The 18,424-nt window shown below is 38.4% G+C and overlaps 2 protein-coding genes across 2 annotated transcripts in view; one reads left to right on the top strand and one right to left on the bottom strand.

Annotated features, from left to right (window-relative positions):
- The window catches only part of OPRM1 (opioid receptor mu 1), a 171,256-nt gene that overhangs the window by 44,671 nt on the left and 108,161 nt on the right, over positions 1 to 18,424 (bottom strand). The gene's annotated exons all lie outside the window — the stretch shown is intronic.
- IPCEF1 (interaction protein for cytohesin exchange factors 1) overlaps positions 1 to 18,424 on the top strand; it is a 96,142-nt gene that overhangs the window by 58,912 nt on the left and 18,806 nt on the right. The window contains exon 8 of the mRNA XM_067011072.1: positions 9,124 to 9,496. Within this exon, the coding sequence (XP_066867173.1) occupies positions 9,124 to 9,496 (373 nt within the window). The remainder of the gene's footprint in view (positions 1 to 9,123; positions 9,497 to 18,424) is intronic.

The raw sequence follows: 18,424 nt of genomic DNA, 5'->3' as shown, positions 1-18,424 counted from the left end.
GGAGCACCTGAGATGGGAACCCCGGTCTGTCTAGCTTTATAGCATATGCTCTTTCCATTCTGCTATGACACTCGTTCATCCATGGACCCAAATAACTATAAGTTCTAATAGGTTATTGCAACTCCTTCACTTACCAGACCTCTTCTGCCAGAATTTTCTGTTTTGTGTGATAAAGTTCTCAATCTTTATTTGCCAGTTCCTGGGTTTAAGGTGTTAATATTATTTAAATAATGACTTCTACTGTTTTTAATCTGCTGTCAGTGGGGTATTGTGGTCACTTTTCTAATTTATTTGGCTGGCAGCTGAGACCAGAAATAAATATTTATTGAATGAATATTCATTAAAAATCTATTAAATAGGATTAGCCAAAGTTAAGTAAGACATAAATAAAATTAAACTTTGAATATGGTAAAATGTCGACGAGTTTTTGAACTAGATTTACAATATAGCCTTTCTTAATATAGTTTTCCCTTGCAGTGGTCTATCTCCTCTTTTAAAATCAGTTTCTGCATTTAGAAAAAATGAAATAGATGTGCCTTGCTGGTTTAATAGAGAAGCTTGTATTTCTGTTTAGTTTCTTTTTGCCTTCATCTCTGTTTCTCTGTGTTTCTCCATTTTTGTCTGTCTTTTATATGACTTAGTTTTGTTCTAAAATACTGTGATTTTCAGTTTTATAATGGCAAACTCTATCACAGATTACAAAGAGCACTTGTCAGGCATCTAGAACTGTCCTTGATGAAAGTAAAAACAACACAATTGTGTTCTTAGAGGAAGGATCAGGGCTCAGTTGCATTCTACAATGATAGTCTTAACATAATGTTAGAGTAGGAGCCCAGAGAATGCTTGTTTCAAAACAAATAAATGAAGGGATGGATGTGAGACCAGGACGTTAGGTCACTGAAGTGGGAGTATTCTTTAGAATGTCATTCTAAACGTCAATCAAATGTTATTCCTTAAAGTTCTAAGAAGTTAAGCATTTTTTTGAAGGCCACAATGGCTAACATTATTTTTGCTGAAGAAATGTCTTAGAAATAGATAAATGTTGAGCAGTTAGATTTTATTTTCCTTAGAAACAGAGTATGTTGCTCCTGCTTGCATATTTCCCAGGCAGATTTTGGTTTTGTTTTCTCTTGTTTCTGAAAAACAGACGTGCCAGACACTTGGTTAAAATAACATTTAAGCTTTTTATCTAAACAGATGAAATTTTAAAAATCATAGTAACTGGGCTTCCCTGGTGGCGCAGTGGTTGAGAATCTGCCTGCCAATGCAGGGGACACGGATTTGAGCCCTGGTCTAGGGGGATCCCACATGCCACGGAGCAACTGGACCTGCGCGTCTGGAGCCCGTGCTCCGCAACAAGAGAGGCCGTGATAGTGAGAGGCCCGCGCACCGCGATGAAGAGTGGCCCCCGCTCGCCGCAACTAGAGAAAGCCCTCGCACAGAAATGAAGACCCAACACAGCCAAAAATAAATAAATTAATTAATAAACTCCTACTTCCAACATCTTAAAAAAAAAAAAAATCGTGGTAACTTTTATCCAGATCATGAACCAGCTTATTGTTTTGGCTCAATCTGGCATAGGCTAGCCGTGACTGAGCTATATAAGCGTAGGCAAGAAAACAAAACAAAACGAAAACCGAAAACACCTAAACCTTTCCCAAGTTCTTGCTTTAAAAAGATTTTTGGGGTAATGAACTTTCATTTTGGAATGATGAATTCAAAAGTATAAAATCATACTATTCTGGAAAATTATCACAAAATTATAAAATCTTGAACTAAAATTTTAATTCTGTGTCCAGTCATTTTGATTGCTATAAAGATAAACAGTAAGACTTCAGCACCAGACCCATTTGGACCTGTTTCTAATGGGTGGGACCACATTCTGCAGAGAATAAAGAACATTACAGGGTCTTCTTTGAGTGAACAAGAGATTTCTATTTACGTTTTTCCTTCTTGAGAAAGCTCCACAGGATGGATAGTGAAAAGAACATCCATTTATTTACAGAGAAATTAAAAATGGAGAGTTTTTCCACAGGCTCAAAACAGATGGAAATCTGTAGGTTTCACTTTGGAAGATCCTTTGTGGAAATCACTACCTGTGATTCCTTGAAACTCACAAAAGAGCGAAAAAGGAACTGACTTCAATTACATTTCCAACTCATTCATTTTATATGTTATAAAGTGATTTAAGAGATCAAAGATCATTAAAAATTTGTTACAAGTATTTTCCCCCTAAGTTTAATTTTTAAAAAGTGTCTGATAACTTGAGCTGTGCTTAATATGCTTATTCATTCATTTAACAAATATTTATTGAGAGCTACTATTCTAAATAGTACTTGGGACACAACTGTAAATGAACAAAGATTCATTTCTTCATGTAGCCAAACTTCTGGTTGAGGGAGACTGAAAATAAACAATCAACATAAGTAAATTATCTGCTAGGTCAGTAGAAGAAGTGGAGCTGAGGGGGTCAGGACAGTTTGTGATAATGAATAGGGGAACCAGGATAGGCCTGAGTGAGAGTTGAGATCTGAGCAAAACTCATGAAAGGTGGTGTAAGAGTCAGCCAGGTGGATATTCAGGGAAGGTGTTTTCCGAGCAAAGGAAGCAGTTAGAGTCCAGATCTCCTTGGTGCATAGGTGGCAATGCAAAGAGGCCAGTATGGCTGGAACAGGGTGAACCAAGGTGAGAGTTGCAGGAAATGAGGTTGGAGGGTAATTGTGTCCATATGTATGGGGCCTGTGGACCATTAAGGACTTCGATGTTTTGAGTTCCTTAGCCTTTGGAAGTTTTGGGCAGGAGAGTGACGTGACTGATCTCCATTTTAAAAGGGCCGCTCATGCTGCTGTGGGGAGAGACGCTGTGGCATAGAGGGAAAGTATAGAAGCAAAGAAGTCTAAGGTGGAGTGTGCAGTAATCTAGTGTAGTGAACGTGATGACTGAGATGAGGTCGTAGTTGAGAGATGGAATGGTTGGATTTTGAACGTAGTTGGAAGGCAGACCTGCGGGTGGATCAGATATGAGAGAAGATAAATATCCCAGTTTTAAGCAGCTCATGCAGACTATTTTAACATGATAGTCCTTATATTTTGATGCTTTTTCAGAAGTACAATTCCTTTATATCCAAAGGATGGGAAAAAAACCCTGTGCACTCTGGCCCGTTGGCCAGAGGTCAAAGATTAAACACAAAAAGGGGTAAAATCAATTTTCGAAGTTCAAATTTAATCTTAGCAGGATGGCTCTTGCACGGTTGTTTACTAAAAGACACGATCTTTCGATACGTGTACTATGATAAAATAATAGAAATGCTTTCAAGTGAGATAGTTGGATGAAAAGTTGTTAGTGAGTACACATACTTACAAAGAAAAGGTAGAAAGAAAAATTCACCCTCTGTCCTCAAGGTGCAAAAAATTTTCTTAAGCTCTATGGTTGAGCACTTAACTGATTTTAAGATTTTTCTAAAATTAGGTTTTACATTTAGCCTCTTGTTTTAACAGTTCATCTTCTGGCCGTCAGTCACAAGGCAGAGAGGCTGGCCCGCAACATCTCCCGGGCCTCCACGTTGTTTGCCCCTGCCCTAGTTGGGGTTTGCACTAGCTCTTGCCCAGGCTCTTTTGAAATAGCAGCCTCTTTTTTTTTTTTGTCTCTAATCTCTCTCTCCTCTTACAAAAAACCACTTCCAAATTAGTCTTCCTAATGTGCAGTTCTGAAAAATTGATTCAACAACAAAAGACCTTTCAGTGAATCCTCATTGCTTATCAAATTAATTCTCAATTCATTGGCTTGATATTTCAGGCCCTTGGGCTTACTTCTAACTGCCATGACAGTCTCGTTGCTGATTCCTCCTTTTTCATCAGCCCATTAAACCGCCCTCTATTTCCCCAAAGCTTTCCAAACTTTCCTGCTCCCGTACCTATATTTACAAAGCTTCTCTACTTGCAGGAGCCATTCACTCTCATCCCAATTCCTCCTTCTAAATATCTTTCAAAACTGGTTTAAATGTGACTTCTTTCATTAAACCTTCCCTGGTCCTCTGAGACAAGGAGGATCTTTCCTTCTTCTAAACTCTTTATATTTCTATAGTGCATTTTCTGGGATACTTTTTTCATGGTGTTAGTCTCTGCCTTGAAGTATAGATTTTGTGTATCTGGTTTATTTATCTAATTATTAGACTCTTAAGGTTAGAGGCAGTGTCCAATATCTTTTTCTTTGCCTGCAACATCTATGACCTTGTCTAACACATATTTGAACCTAATTAAATATTTATTTAATGGATTGATAAATGGGCGAGTGGGTGATGATTGTGACTTCATCCACTTCCTCCACAGATCTGTAGCTATACAAATATTACCCCATGTGAATTAGAAAGTTCCGACTTTACAATTGTTTAGTGATTTCACTTGGCTTTGAGAAGGATGACTTCATTCGACTCATAAAAGTCCCGTCTTTTACAAATGAAGGAGTCAAGTGCCAGAGAAGTAAATAGAACTATCTTAAGTAGCCTTTGCAAGCTTAAGTTTACCTTTTATCATGAATATCTTTTATGTTCTCTCATTGGCTCTTTTTGATAATCTAAGTCAGGCAGGCAAACCACTGACAAATTTTTTTTTTCTGTATCAACCACGTGCCAGGTATTTTTCAAAGAAGGGGATGCTGAACTGAGCTGGACAGTCTCTTCCTTGGAGCATCTCAAGTTCTAAGTTGAAGAAGAGTCACAATAATTTGTAATTCAAACAGTCTCAAGTACTGATAAATGCTATGAAGAAGCATTAACTGGGGCAGTGTTCTAGGGAGTGGCTGGGGTTGAGCTTGGGGAGGATGTTGCTTTGCTTCCGACCGTCAGGGAACAGCCTGCTAAGGAGGTGATATTTGACTTGAGACCAAAGTGACGGGAAGGAGTCAGCCAACCCCAAATCCACAGAGTGAGCTTTTCAGGCAGAAGGAACCAGAGACGTGCTCAAGGAACAGAAAGAAGACCATGTGGTTGGAAAGGAGAGGGAAGGGGATGTTGAAGGAGATGTTGCTGGAGAGGTAGGTAGGGGTCCATGTGGGTTGTCTTGGCTATAATGATGACTCTGGGTATTCTACTCATGATGGACAGTTACTGGAGGATTTTCAGCAGGACAATACTATGATGCATTTTCTGCTTTAGAAATACTCTAGCTATTGTTTGGTGGATGGACTAGGGTAGGGAGGGGTTGGGTAATGGTAGAGGCAGGAAGTCAATAAACTAGGACCCGGAAGTAAAGTGGTTTCTCCAAGGCCACTTGGATACTAAAGATTGGAGTGAGGCGTGGACCTTCTGCAGCTCATTGCCCAAGGTCATGCAGAAGGCCAGTGACAGAGGGGGCAGTGTACCATACCAAGTCTTCCGGTTTTTAGAATAATGTTTCTACTAGCATATGGTAGAATTATAAACACAATACCTCCTAGGGCTTAACAGCAATTGGTTAGTTTGTTTTCATTAATATGGCCAATGGAAGGAAAGAACAGCTGTGTACTTTCCTTTTCTTCTCATTTGGTTGTATTTTGTTTAGTCTTAAGCTATTCCTGTATTTTCTTTTATTTTTTCACATACTTTGACTCATGTTGCTTAAGATTTATATGCTGACTCACTCCTTTCTACTTATAGGCTTTTGGTAGCCATTTTCAACTCTTTTTTCCTTATGTTAAACTTGTGTTTTAAAAACAATTCAAAGAAAAGAATTTTAGAGCTAATCAGCTTTTTTTTTTTTTTGTGGTATGCGGGCCTCTCACTGTTGTGGCCTCTCCCGTTGCGGGGCACAGGCTCCGGATGCGCAGGCCCAGCGGCCATGGCTCACGGGCCCAGCCGCTCCGCGGCATGTGGGATCTTCCCGGACCGGGGCACGAACCCGTATCCCCTGCATTGGCAGGCGGATTCTCAACCACTGCGCCACCAGGGAAGCCCTAGAGCTAAGCCCTAGAGCTAATCAGCTTTTGAACTAAGCTTCAACGAATGAAAATCTCTTATACAGAAAATGGAGGAAAGCAATATTGATTTTTTTATTTAATCATGTGCATACTCTGCTCATTAAAACTAAGAGTTTTTAAAATGTCTTTAATTTTCTCATTAAAAAAATAAATATTTGAAACCCAAATGTTCTGAAATTAATGAAACAACATACAATTATTAATGTCTAATAAATAAAATTATTTGAGATTCTGAGAATACTTTGTAGGAGTATTTGCATTGCAATCAGTAATGGTCACCCCTGGATCCCAGGATTATGATAAATCATCCATAGCAACTTTACAGAGAATTTCAGGGTGCTCCTGAGTAAGAGACCAAACTGCTCTGGGCTGTTTTCCTTCACATAGCTGGTTTTCTAGACCAGTCTTCGTAGCATTAATTTATTACCAACTAGCTATTAATTTATTAATTTACTAAGGTCAGGCACAAATGCAAAAAAATGGAGATGCAAAAATGATTAAAAGCAGCCTGCTCTCAAGTAACTCACCAAAAAAGAGGAGCAAATCCATCAGCAATTACAGTATTAGTTGACAAATAAAATGATACTCTACCTGGTGTGATAGAAGTAAGCCCAGGATAGAAGTAAGCCCAGGCGCACAGGGAAAACATACCTACCTCGCCCTGAGGCCACTGGAGAAGGCTTCCTGGAGGAGGTGGCCCTTGAACTGGCCCTTGAAGGATGGGGTTGTGTGAGCCAAGCAGGGGTGGGCTGGAGAGGAGAGACTGTCGCTCCTTTCTACCTTCATGTGATTTGCAGTGGGGAGTTTTCTGGGTATGTTACTTGGATGGTTCATAGAAGGCACTGAGCTAAAGGTTCTCTGTTTGACTTATGGCTATGAATAGCTAGAGAATGGTAGAAATAATAAAGCAGGATTTAGCACCACAGGGTTTATAAAGCACATTCCCCTATCGATCCTCTGTAACTGCACTCCAGGTGCAGTTTTGTGTCAATCTCTCTTCTGATGAAAACTCCCTCTGACCTGGTACACACCATCCTTTTCTCATTTCGTTTTTCCTTCTCTCTAGTTCTTTTCCTTATTCCCTTTTCCACCCCTCACTCTTCTTTTCTCCGTTTGAAAATGAACTTTATACATGCTACGTGGTGCTAGAGAAAGTGGACTGGGAGCATTGGCTGTGTGTTTGAGGAGTACCGCAAGCCAGAATACACTCCCCGGAAATGTCTGATGCTCACTGAATATGTCTTTCCTCCGTCTTTTAAGCAGAGTTTTGAGGTTTAAAAAGGCTCATGGAAAGTGCTGCAGCAACAGCTTTTTGCACAAATAACCCATTTTGCTATAATCAAATTACAGTAGTATCAGGAGGAGCAACAGGAAAAGCTCGTGTTTGGTCTCTTTTCAGAAAAGGAAGCTGATCCCACTGAAGCCAAGTTTTACTAAAATAGCTCACAATAGGGGACTGTGTCAGGACTGGGCCTGAATGGGTATTTTTGTTAACATTTATTCCGTAGATCCTGCTAACGAGTAAACAAGTCTTGGCATTTATTTGGACAGTTTGGTAGGGGGTGCATTACCTCTTCTGGGTAGCTAGGGTTTTATTTAGTGAATTACAGATCTGGATCTCCTAGTTAAGTGGTCTGGGTGATTGAAGGCAGCTGGTTTGAAAGCTTTTTGACACATTCCTGAAAGGAAAGTTTTCATGTCATGCCAAATATATTATTATTAAGAAGATGTGTGTGACGAGTTAGTATCTTAACTAGATGTTTTAGTGTCATGCTACTAAAAAGTGGATTTATTGTTTATTTGACAATCCATGTCTAGCACGCAGCCAGCTAGGCACTCATCGGACACTTAACTGACTTTTTCCATCAGAACTCAGAGCTTAGAACCTGCAAAATTCTTGGGCACATTTGAATTTGGAACAAAGTCAACTATCTCGAGTTAGTTGCAGTGATTCTGAGGTTTTGGGGAGAGGAGCCTACTTTGCTCTTTGGCTTCTTCCGCCTAACAATCTCCTCCCTCCCAGTTCCTCCACTTCCTTGGAGTTCTGAATGCTTGAGATTGACAGGAGTATCTCATAGGATGACATAATGAAACCGAACCAGAAAAAGCCTTCTCTGTCCTATCTACTGTTGGAGATATAGGGTGACCCCTAGAGCACTGGTGTTTAGAGTTTTTGGATTTTTATTGACCAATAAAATTAAAAATAGAGGAACAATATATAGTTGCCAAATCTTTATTTTACTATGGAGAACATTACAAAAAATCTCCAAAAGACAAAAGCTAATAGCTACCATTTTCCAAAAGAAGGCATATATTTTAACATCAAAATGTAACAAGGATAAAATCTCAGAATAAATGAAGTCCTTCCCCAGAGAGGACATTGGTGGTGTTGCATTGATGTTTTCTCCATGGACTGGTGAAAATTTTGCCAAGGATTGGCATTCACCGTTGGATTGTATGTCAGGAGCTGCTTTCAGAAGATCCTACACCATCAACCCACTTCTCATAGTTTTTGGTTTCCCTTTAATGAATTAGGAGCCTACATATATATTCCCGTCGTCTTTGGTGATAGTTTATTGACATTTTAAAATTATTGAAGAGTGAATGAGTTAACATTCTTTCACTTAACTCTGCAGTTATGACCTTATACTGGTCACGTGCTAAGGAACTGTGACACATATTTGAGGGTGTAATGTATGTGTTGTACCCACACCACTGGGCTTCCACTCAGTTAATATTATTTTGCTTCCCGTCTGGCTCCAGTTTTTGCTTTCTCTCTCTTAATCACCTTTCTCAAGACTTTTTGCTCAATTGGTAAGAATTCAGAGAGAGATTGCAATCCACTTTTTGCTCAAAGCGTCCTTCAGCGTTCCAATGAATTCCTCAAAGGAGTCTTTTAGTTACCTGGAGAGCATTGAGCATAGGTAATTCATGACATGGAGATTTTTCAGATCCTAGAGTAGTGAATTCAAAGTTATACAGACTGGTGTTGGAAAATGGGATCATAGTGTCTGTCATACTGGTATAAATACCATCTCTTTTTCTTTTGATTCTTCTATTATTGGCAACTTTTTGAAACACTGGAGTACCTTCCTTGAAAATGAAAAGTAGAGAATGCTGACTTAATCATGATTTATTTTATTCTCGTTTGCTTTTATTTGTGAAAAACAGGCTGCCCAGCGGGCATCTTCGTCTTCACCCAAATTGAATGAAACATCGCGTTCTTTCTCTTCCATGGAAAACATAAAAAAGACACCCAGCAGTTTGTCTTCCCCCATATCTAGAGAAAGACAGTCCTGGATAGACGTGGTTGACAGCCCGTCTGCCGCTGAAGACGTGGGACAGTCTGTGACATGCGCTGTGCAGACCCGCTCACCTGCACCCTCGGAGGCAAACGGTCGCAGGGCCCTGGACACCAGCTTCGCCATATCAGAAAGTGGAGTTTTGAACTCTTTATCCAGTGATGACACTTCTTCATTGAGTAGCAACCTAGATCATCTTACTGTCCCAGACAAGCCGGCTGGATCAGAGATGACGGATAGAGGTAAACCAAGAAACTACTCTTTTTCGAGAATGAATATTTGTATGTGGATGTGGAATGCTAACGTCGACTGTAAAAAGAATGTTTAAAGTCACGAATGATTCAATAAGTAAACGGTCAAGTGGGGCTAAGTCCAGGGGCTACTTCTGTAGAGGAGAGAAGATTGCATGTAGAAAACTCCAGCTTCAGGACCATTTATTACCTGTGCTGTAAGTGTCACCAACCACACACTTGCAACTATGAGACGTGTTCACAAAAGAATGATACTTTTTCACCAAGCTGAGGTAAAACTTGAGTTTTTTGTTTTGTTCTGTTTTGGTTTTTATTGGTCCCATGTGCTGTGCTCTGGAGCTTGTGGTGATTAGATTGGCATTTTGTAGATGACATCACCACCATGGTTCCAAACACACGCAGAGCTACCACCTTCCCTGGGCTATAAGCAAAGATGAGGTCTGGGTCCTAGCAGGTCAGCTCCTGAGGGGCCTTCCTACATGGTGAACAGGAAGACAGACAATCGACATGCACTTTGGGGGGGCAGCACTAGAACTTTAAAACCAAAGGAGAGCACAGCTTATGTGTTTGAAGAAAAGCATGTTAAGTCTTAGTAAATGAAAGAGTTTATTGGAGTATAGAAATGAAGAGTGTGAGCTTTCTTAATACTCCATGATTGTTGGGCCTTTTCTTTTATTCAGACTAACTTTAAAAAAATGATTAGTTTTCAGTCATGATGGGTCTTTCCTAATGGGCCGTGCCTTATTCATTCCAGTGTAAAACAAGTTTACCTGATAGCAGATACTTAAAAATGAGAGAATGATGAGTTTGATTTGTATTTTTTCAGTGTACCATTGAGGGGAAGTTGACTGGCTAAGTTCCCATGGTCGCCAGTCAGGGTGGCCTGATGATGTAGGTGACAGCTGTCCCCTCTCCCCCAGCCTAATCAGGGAAAGTTTCTTTAAGTTCTCAAATTTTCATAGTTACCCTATTAATTTGATGTTTGGTATCAGTTTAATTAGGCCAAGAATTACAACTACAGACCCATGTGTCCATTGTCACCGCTCCCTGTGACCTTATGTGAAGATGCTTTACACAGTTGAGTTACCTGCCTGGCCTCTGATGTCATTTTTGTTTGATACCCCTAATTTAGGCCAATTATCTACTTTATAATTAGAAAAAAATGGAGTAAATGAAGTCATTGCCAAAGTAACCTACTTTTAGAGGTGAATGAGGTAGGAGTAGGGGAGTCAATATTGGACTGTACAGAATGGAAGGCAGTAGACTCAAGCTGGCCTCAGCTTTGTGAGGTGTTTTGATATGAAGATATTGGGCTTAATTTGTACCTCTGTGGAAGTATGAAATTGATGCAAATTTTGAGGCCAGTGGTGCAAGTACAAAGGAGATAATTTTAGGTTCAGCATAAGAAACTTCTTTTTAACATTGAGAACTGTTCAAAATTGAATAGGCTCATTAGAAAGTAATGTGTTCCTCATCATTGAAGGTGTTTACTCATTCTGAGACAACCATTTTCACTGGGTATTAATTGCATATGGCGTGTCGATTACAATTTTTTCTCTTATGAAGATATACTGAAGAGGGAATTTAAGTACCTTGAACTAGATGGCCTCTAACTTGATACTTAGAAGATCCTTCCAGATATAGGCCTGGTGGAACTAAAGAAAATAATGAAGAGGACCATATCTATTATTTTCCTGCTAAAAACTCTGGCTTTAATTATTTGGCCATTAGTAGAACTAAAATGTTTGTTTCATGCATGCACAAATACACATACACTCACGTGTGCACACACACACAGCACCCCGGGATGAGGATGGCTTCAAAAGCAAAATAGAGAATAAAATTCCATTTGCGTTCGTTCTCAAGAGATAACACCGCGGATTGAGTTTTCCTTTAGGACGAGTAACCTGATAGTCATGGGAAGATGCATGCAATTCTTGTCCATGTCTAAAGTCATTCTGGGCACGAGTGTGCTGCAGAGCCTGGCTGAGTACCAACAGCTCTTTTAATCTAAGAAGGAAGAGACCAGGTATTTTACAATTTTGAGTTAGTTGCAGAGTGACCAGCAATATCTGTGTGCTTCTTCAAACAGCTTGACATAAAGGTATTCCTTGGAGTAGAAAGGACGAGAAGATAAAACTATTTTTCCCCTCACTGATTCGTTGGCACTTGCCATATGTTACAAAATTTTTGCTGATGATTTTCTCCTGCTGCTTCGGATTTGGTTAAATTCCCAGCAGAGTTAAACCACATAAAGTCATTGCTATGGAAACAGCAACCCAGTTTTCACTTGCGTTTGCGATGACGTGCTGTTGAGTAATCAGAGTGAGTGCTGTGCTTTTGCTTTTTTACATGTGTGTTGGAAAAGAAGGTAGCGTTTCATTTTTGCGACTTCTAAAAATTATATTTTTAACTGCCAATTAAAAAAAAGTGCTAAAATTCCTGTGTTTGAAATATTGTTCAGCATTTTTTATGATAGGGATTGAAGTTTCGACATAGTCCATGACAGGAGTCAGGATTTTAGATTAAGTCCCGGTTTCAAGACGTGTTTGCTGGAGAAAGAGGCTTTTATCCTAGGAAAGATTCTTAAAGGTTAATAACTGAGCCCTGAAACAAGCAGACAGAATGTATTATAGCCTTCTTTTTATTTAGACAATGAGAGAAATATTTTGCAGTTGGTATGTGATTAAAATTGTGGTTGCTAGAATTTTATACGGAATTTAAACCTTTTTAGACATTTTTTCCCCTGCAGAGTAAGCGATTTAAACAATGCAGGGTGTTAATTGCATTCTATTGCTTTTCTACATTGGGAGTTCCAGAGCTCTTCAGACTCTTCACTGCGTCTTTCCACAAAGTGTAATGGGGTAAGAGGTGATGGGGTTAAATGGAATATTCATCTCAGCTCAGTTTTACTCTATACCGTTTCTTTCTTTAATGAAAGGTTATTTGGCCCATGCCTCATGCCTGCGTGGTGATGACTCGCATTGTATTTCTCTACTTACATTATGTTGGCAATGTGGAGACAGTTTGACTTATACTTACTCCACGAATGGGGTGACCCTACCCTGGATGCTGACAAGCTGAATAACCACTAACAAGACTAATACCCAATTTATGCAAATAAATTGTTAAGTACAAGTACAGACAGAATGGACCCGGGAATCATGTTGAATAAAATGCATTTTTAATGACAATATATACGTACTAGTGCATGCATGACATCTCAGGAAAGTGACATAAATGAGCCAGATTCTAGGATTTAACAATTACCAAAAATTTTACACAATTTTAGGGCAAACAGTACAGATGCTACATTATTTTAGCTAGCTACCTCAGATGATGCTGTAGGAATTATGAGGTATGTCTCTTTAGGAAGCAAGATAATCATAAAAAGAAAAAGTTGATTAATGAACTCCATTCAATAAAGCATTACTATTATTATTATTTTGAGTACCTAACGTGTACTCATGTACTTGTGCTAATAGGAATACAAAAACAAGCAAGATACAATTTCTGGTCTAAAATATTTTAACGTGTAATGGGGAGAGTGAGAAGAATAAGACTCATTTAACAAAATAAAGCAGAGTAAAATAAGTGCCACAGAGACATACAAAGTACTTGAGGGATTTGAAAGAGAGCAGGAACTCAAAATATGGAAGATCGTATCTGAGTGATCTAAGCTGATCTAAGATCTAAGTGGGAAGGTCTGCAGTTAGAGAGGTGAGCCATGGAAAAGGGGGATGGAAAATAAATTTGGATGATGTTGAATACTGGGCTCATTGTTAGTTTATTTCAATAGATAATAGATGAAGATTTCTAATCAGGGTAATCATATAATTGGAGGTGTACTTTAGAAAAATTACACGAGCTTAAGAATTTGGGGGTAGAAAGGTGTAAGGGGACAAAGGAAATTAGAAGAGTTAGGAAGCTTGTGTAATAGCTGGGGTGGTAATCAGAATAAGAAGCAAAGGAGAGACTTACTTGAGGGGTTCTATAGCATGTCTATCAAGGTGAAGACCAATCTTGGTTTTTGTATCTCTGCTACTTAATTTAGTCCCTAGAAAATTCCCTAGTGATCCTATTTTTTGAACTATAATTTGAGAAGTGATTTGAAAATGGGAGTAAATATTTACTACTGGAAAAATCTTGAATCTATAATTCTTGACCTCAATGGCATTGATCTCAAGCATGGATGACCCACCACCTGCTTTCTCTGCTTCATGTCAAGTGGCCCCAAATCCCTAGCTGATGTCATGAAATAATGCTGATTAGGTTACCTGCAAATTTATGCAATATAACTAGGTCAATTGTAGTTCTCAGACCTTAATCTCATTTTTTTTGAAATACAGTTGATGAACAATATTATGTTAGTTCAGGTATTCTATATAGTGATTTAACATTTGCATACATTAGAAATGATTACCATGATAAGTCTAGTGACCATCTGTCTCCGTACAAAGTTATTACAATATTATTGACCATATTCCTTATGCTATATGTTACTTCCCCATGATTTAATTGTTATATAACTGGAGTTTGTACCTCTTAATCCCCGTCATTTATTTATCTAACCGCCCCCCACCACCCTGCCCTCCTTTCAGGCAATCACCTATTTGTTCTCTGTAGCTATGAGTCTGTTTTTGTTTTGTTTTGTTTTTTATTTAAAAAATTTTTTTTTGTTTTTTAATAAATTTATTTATTTATTTTTGGCTGCATTGGGTCTTCATTGCTGCACGCGGGCTTTCTCTAGTTGTGATGAGCGGGGTCTGCTTTTCGTTACGGTGTGCGTGCTTCTCATTGCGGTGGCTTCTCTTGTTGCGGAGCATGGGCTCTAGGTGTGCGGGCTTCAGTAGTTGTGGCACACGGGCTTTGTTGCTCCACAACATGTGGGGTCTTCCCGGACCAGGGTTTGAACCTGTGTCCCCTGCATTGGCAGGTGGATTCTTAACCACTGCACCACCAGGGAAGTCCTTGTTTTGTTTTTTAGATTCCACGTATAACTGAGATCAATAGTTTTTTGGTGGCATCTTTAGGATTTTCTACCTATAGTATCATGTCATCCGCAAACAGTGACAGTTTACTTCTTCCTTTCCAATTTGGATTCCTTTTTCTTGTCTGCTGTGGCTGGGATTTCAATGCTATGTTGAATAACAGTGGTGAGAGTGGACATCCTTGTCTTGTTCCTGATCTTAGAAGAAATGCTTTCAGCTTTTCACTGTTGAGTATGATGTTGACTGTAGTTTTCTCATGTATGACCTTTATTATGTAGAGGAATGTTCCCTCTATAGCCACATTGTTGAGAGTTTTTATTATAAATGGATGTTGAATCTTGTCAAAAACTTTTCTGCATCTATTGAGATGATCATATGGTTTTTATTCTTCAATTTGTAGATGTGGTGTATCACGTTGCTATAGTTGCAGTTACTGAACCAGCCTTGTATCCCTGGGATAAATCCCACTTGATCGTGATGTATGATCCTTCTAACGTATTGTTGAATTTGGTTTGCTAATATTTTGTTGAGGATTTTTACATCTGTGTTCATCAGTGATATTGGCCTGTGATTTTCTTCTTTTATAGCGTCTGTCTGGTTTTAGTGTCAGGGTGATGCTAGCCTCATAGAATGAGTTCAGAAGTGTTCTGTTCTCTTCAATTTTTTTGGAATAGTTTCAGAAGACTAGATGTTAACTCTTCTTTAAATGTTTGGTAGAATTCACCTGTGAAGTTGTGTGGTCCTGGACTTTTGTTTGTTGGGAGTTTTTAAATTACTGATTCAATTTCATTGTTGATGATCAATCTCTTCATATTTTTTATTTCTTCAGTCTTGATTGATTCAGTCTTGGGAGTTTGCATGTTCTAGGAATTTATTCATTTCTTCTACGTTCATTTTATTGGTGTATATTTGTTTGTAGTAATCTCTTATGATCCTTTGTATTCATGTAGTGTTGGTTGTAACCTGTCTTTCATTTATGTTTTTATTTGGGTCCTTTTTTTCTTGATGAATCTGGCTAAAGGCTTAGCAGTTTTGTTTACTTTTCAAAGAATCAGATCTTAGTTTCACTGATCTTTTCTACTCTTTAGTCTCTTATTTATTTACGCTTTGATCTTTACTATTTCTTTCTTTCTACTAACTTTGGGTTTTGTTTGTTCTTTTTTTAGTTCCTTTAGGTACAGGGTTAGATTGTTTATTTGAGAATTTTGTTTGTTTGTTTGTTTCTCAAGGTAAGCTTATATTACTATAAACTTCCTTCTTAGAACTGCTTTTGTTATTCCCATAGACTTTGGATCCGTGTGTTTCCATTTTCATTTGTCTCCAGGTATTTTTACACAAAGCTGGGGAAAATTCTGTGTGCCCCTCGTCTGAGAATGACGTCCCTGATCTGCAAGTCTTCTTGAACACATACATCTGCAGTTTACACTTTTTTTCTGTGAAGAATCTTGTACAGTCCTTTGAGATGCTCCCAACCTTATGGTCTCAGATTCATTTGTTTGTCTCTTTGATTATACCCTCCTGGCCCTTCCTGGCTGTTCCAGAGACTCCTGAATATATGTCACCCTATGCATCAGGAGCAAGGAACTAGAATGATATGAGCACGCGTCTGAATTTTCAACTAGAAATGGAATATATAAGATCAATTTTTACAGGTAGATCTTTCTTATCAAGACAACACCATAAGCCTTTGACATCTTTTCCTGCACTACCCTTTGGTTGTTAATTTTTAATTTCTCTCCCTACAATTTTATTTCTTCTTAATTAAAGCCAAGGCAAATAAGGTTCTATTTGCCTCAAACTACAAAACTATAGTAAGCAGCCAATTGACAAATATTTCAAAGTAGATTTTAATTTTTAGAGCAATTTTAGGTTCACAGCAAAATTGAGAGGCAGGTACAGAGATTTCCTGTCTACCCCTGCCCCTAAGCATAATAGCCTTTTCCATTATTAATATTCCTCCCACTAAAGTAGTATATTTTTAAAAACTGATGAACTTACACTGACACATCGTAATTACCCAAAGTCCGTAGTTTAACTTAGGGTTCACTCTTAGTGTTCTACATTCTGTGGGTTTGGACAAATGTATAACAACATGTATCCATTAATACTGTAGCATACAGAGTATTTTCACTGTCCTACAAATTCTCTGTACCCCACCTTTTAATCCTTCCCTTCCCCAATGCCTAGCAACCGCTGATTGTTTTACTATCTCCATAGTTTTGCCTTTTCCAGATGCAAATTCATGTCATATATGAACAAAGATAGTTTTATTTATTCCTTACCAATCTGTATACTTTAATTTTCTTTTCTTGTGTTATTGTGTTGGCTAGGACTTTCAGTACAATGTTGAAGAGGAGTAGTGGGAGGGGACATCCTTGCCTTGTTAATGATCTTAGTGGGAAAGCTTCTAGTTTCTCACCATTAACTATGAAGTTAGCTGTAGGTTTTTTGTAGATATACTGTATTGAGTTGAGGAATTTTCTTTCTTTTTTAAAAAAAATAATTATATTTATTTTTGGCCACGTTGGGTCTTCATTGCTGTGTGTGGGCTTTCTCTAGTTGCAGCGAGTAGGGGCTACTCTTCATTGTAGTGCCAGGCTTCTCATTGCAGTGACTTCTCTTGTTGCAGACCGCAGGCGCCTACAGGCTTCAGTAGCTGTGGCTTGAAGGCTCTAGAGCGCGGGCTCAGTAGTTGTGGCACATGGGCTTAGTTGCTCTGCAGCATGTGGGATCTTCCCGGACCAGGCCTCGAACCCGTGTCTTCTTCATTGGCAGGCAGATTCTTAACCACTGCGCCACCAGGGAAGCCTCCAGGAATTTTCTTTTTATTCCTTGTTTACTGAGAAGTTGTTTTTTAAATCACAAATGAGTATTGAGTTTTGTTAAATGCTTTTTCTGTGTCTATTGATATTATCATGTGTTTTTTTCCTTCTTCCTTGTGAGCCTATTGATGTGATCAACTACATTAATTTATTTTCAAATGTTGAGCAAGCCTTGCATATCTGGGATAATTCCCACTCGGTCACGGTGTAAAATTTTTTTATTCTTCAATTTGCTAATATTTTGTTGAGGAATTTTGCATCTATGTTCATGAGGTATATTGGTTTTCAGCAATGAAATGTCTTTGTCTGGATTTGATGATTAGGGTAATGCTGACCTCATAGAATGAGTCAGGAAGTATTCCCTCTGTTTCTACCTTCTGAAAGAGATTGTAGAGAATTGGTATAATTTTTTCTTTAAATGTTTGGTAGAATTCATCAGTGAACCCATATGGGACTGGTGCTTTGTTTTAGAAGGTTATTAATTATTGATTCAATTAGAAAGGTTTTCAATTATTGATTGAATATAGGCCTATTCAAATCATTTATTTCTTCTTGTGTGAGTTTTGTTTCTTTTAAAGAATTGGTCTGTTTCAGCTAGGTTATTAAATTTGTGGGCACAGAATAGCTCATAGTATTTTTTTACAATCCTTTTAATGTCCCATGGGATCTATAGTGATATCCCTCTTTTTCATTTCTGATGTTAGTAATTTGTGTCCTTTCCCTTTTTCTCTAACCAAAAACAAATTTTAATTTTTACTTTTACTCTATCTAGACACTTAACATTTAGAAAGTATAGTTTACTTACTGAGTTTTTAAAGAATCCAAATCCAAAATTAGCTTGCTGTGTTTATTATGTATGGATATATGAAAGAGGTGAGAATGAGATTAAGAATGGAAATTTTGACCAAACAGTGAATGTTTAATAAATATGTTTTGAGGAGGTACTATATTTCTGGCTCAATTGTTGGCATTTGGAGATGCTTTTTGAAGATAACAAAGGCAATAGCACTCTTGCGTAGAACTTACAGTCTGGTGCGTATGTCTGTTTTGGCAGGGTTTGGAGACAATTAGCAGGTAACAGGATAATTTCTGGTAGTGAGTAAGTT

This window comes from Kogia breviceps, chromosome 13 (assembly GCF_026419965.1).
Source record: "Kogia breviceps isolate mKogBre1 chromosome 13, mKogBre1 haplotype 1, whole genome shotgun sequence".
NCBI lineage: Eukaryota > Metazoa > Chordata > Mammalia > Artiodactyla > Physeteridae > Kogia > Kogia breviceps.
The sequence above is the reverse complement of the archived record's forward strand: the minus strand, read 5'-3'. Positions and strand labels throughout refer to the sequence as shown.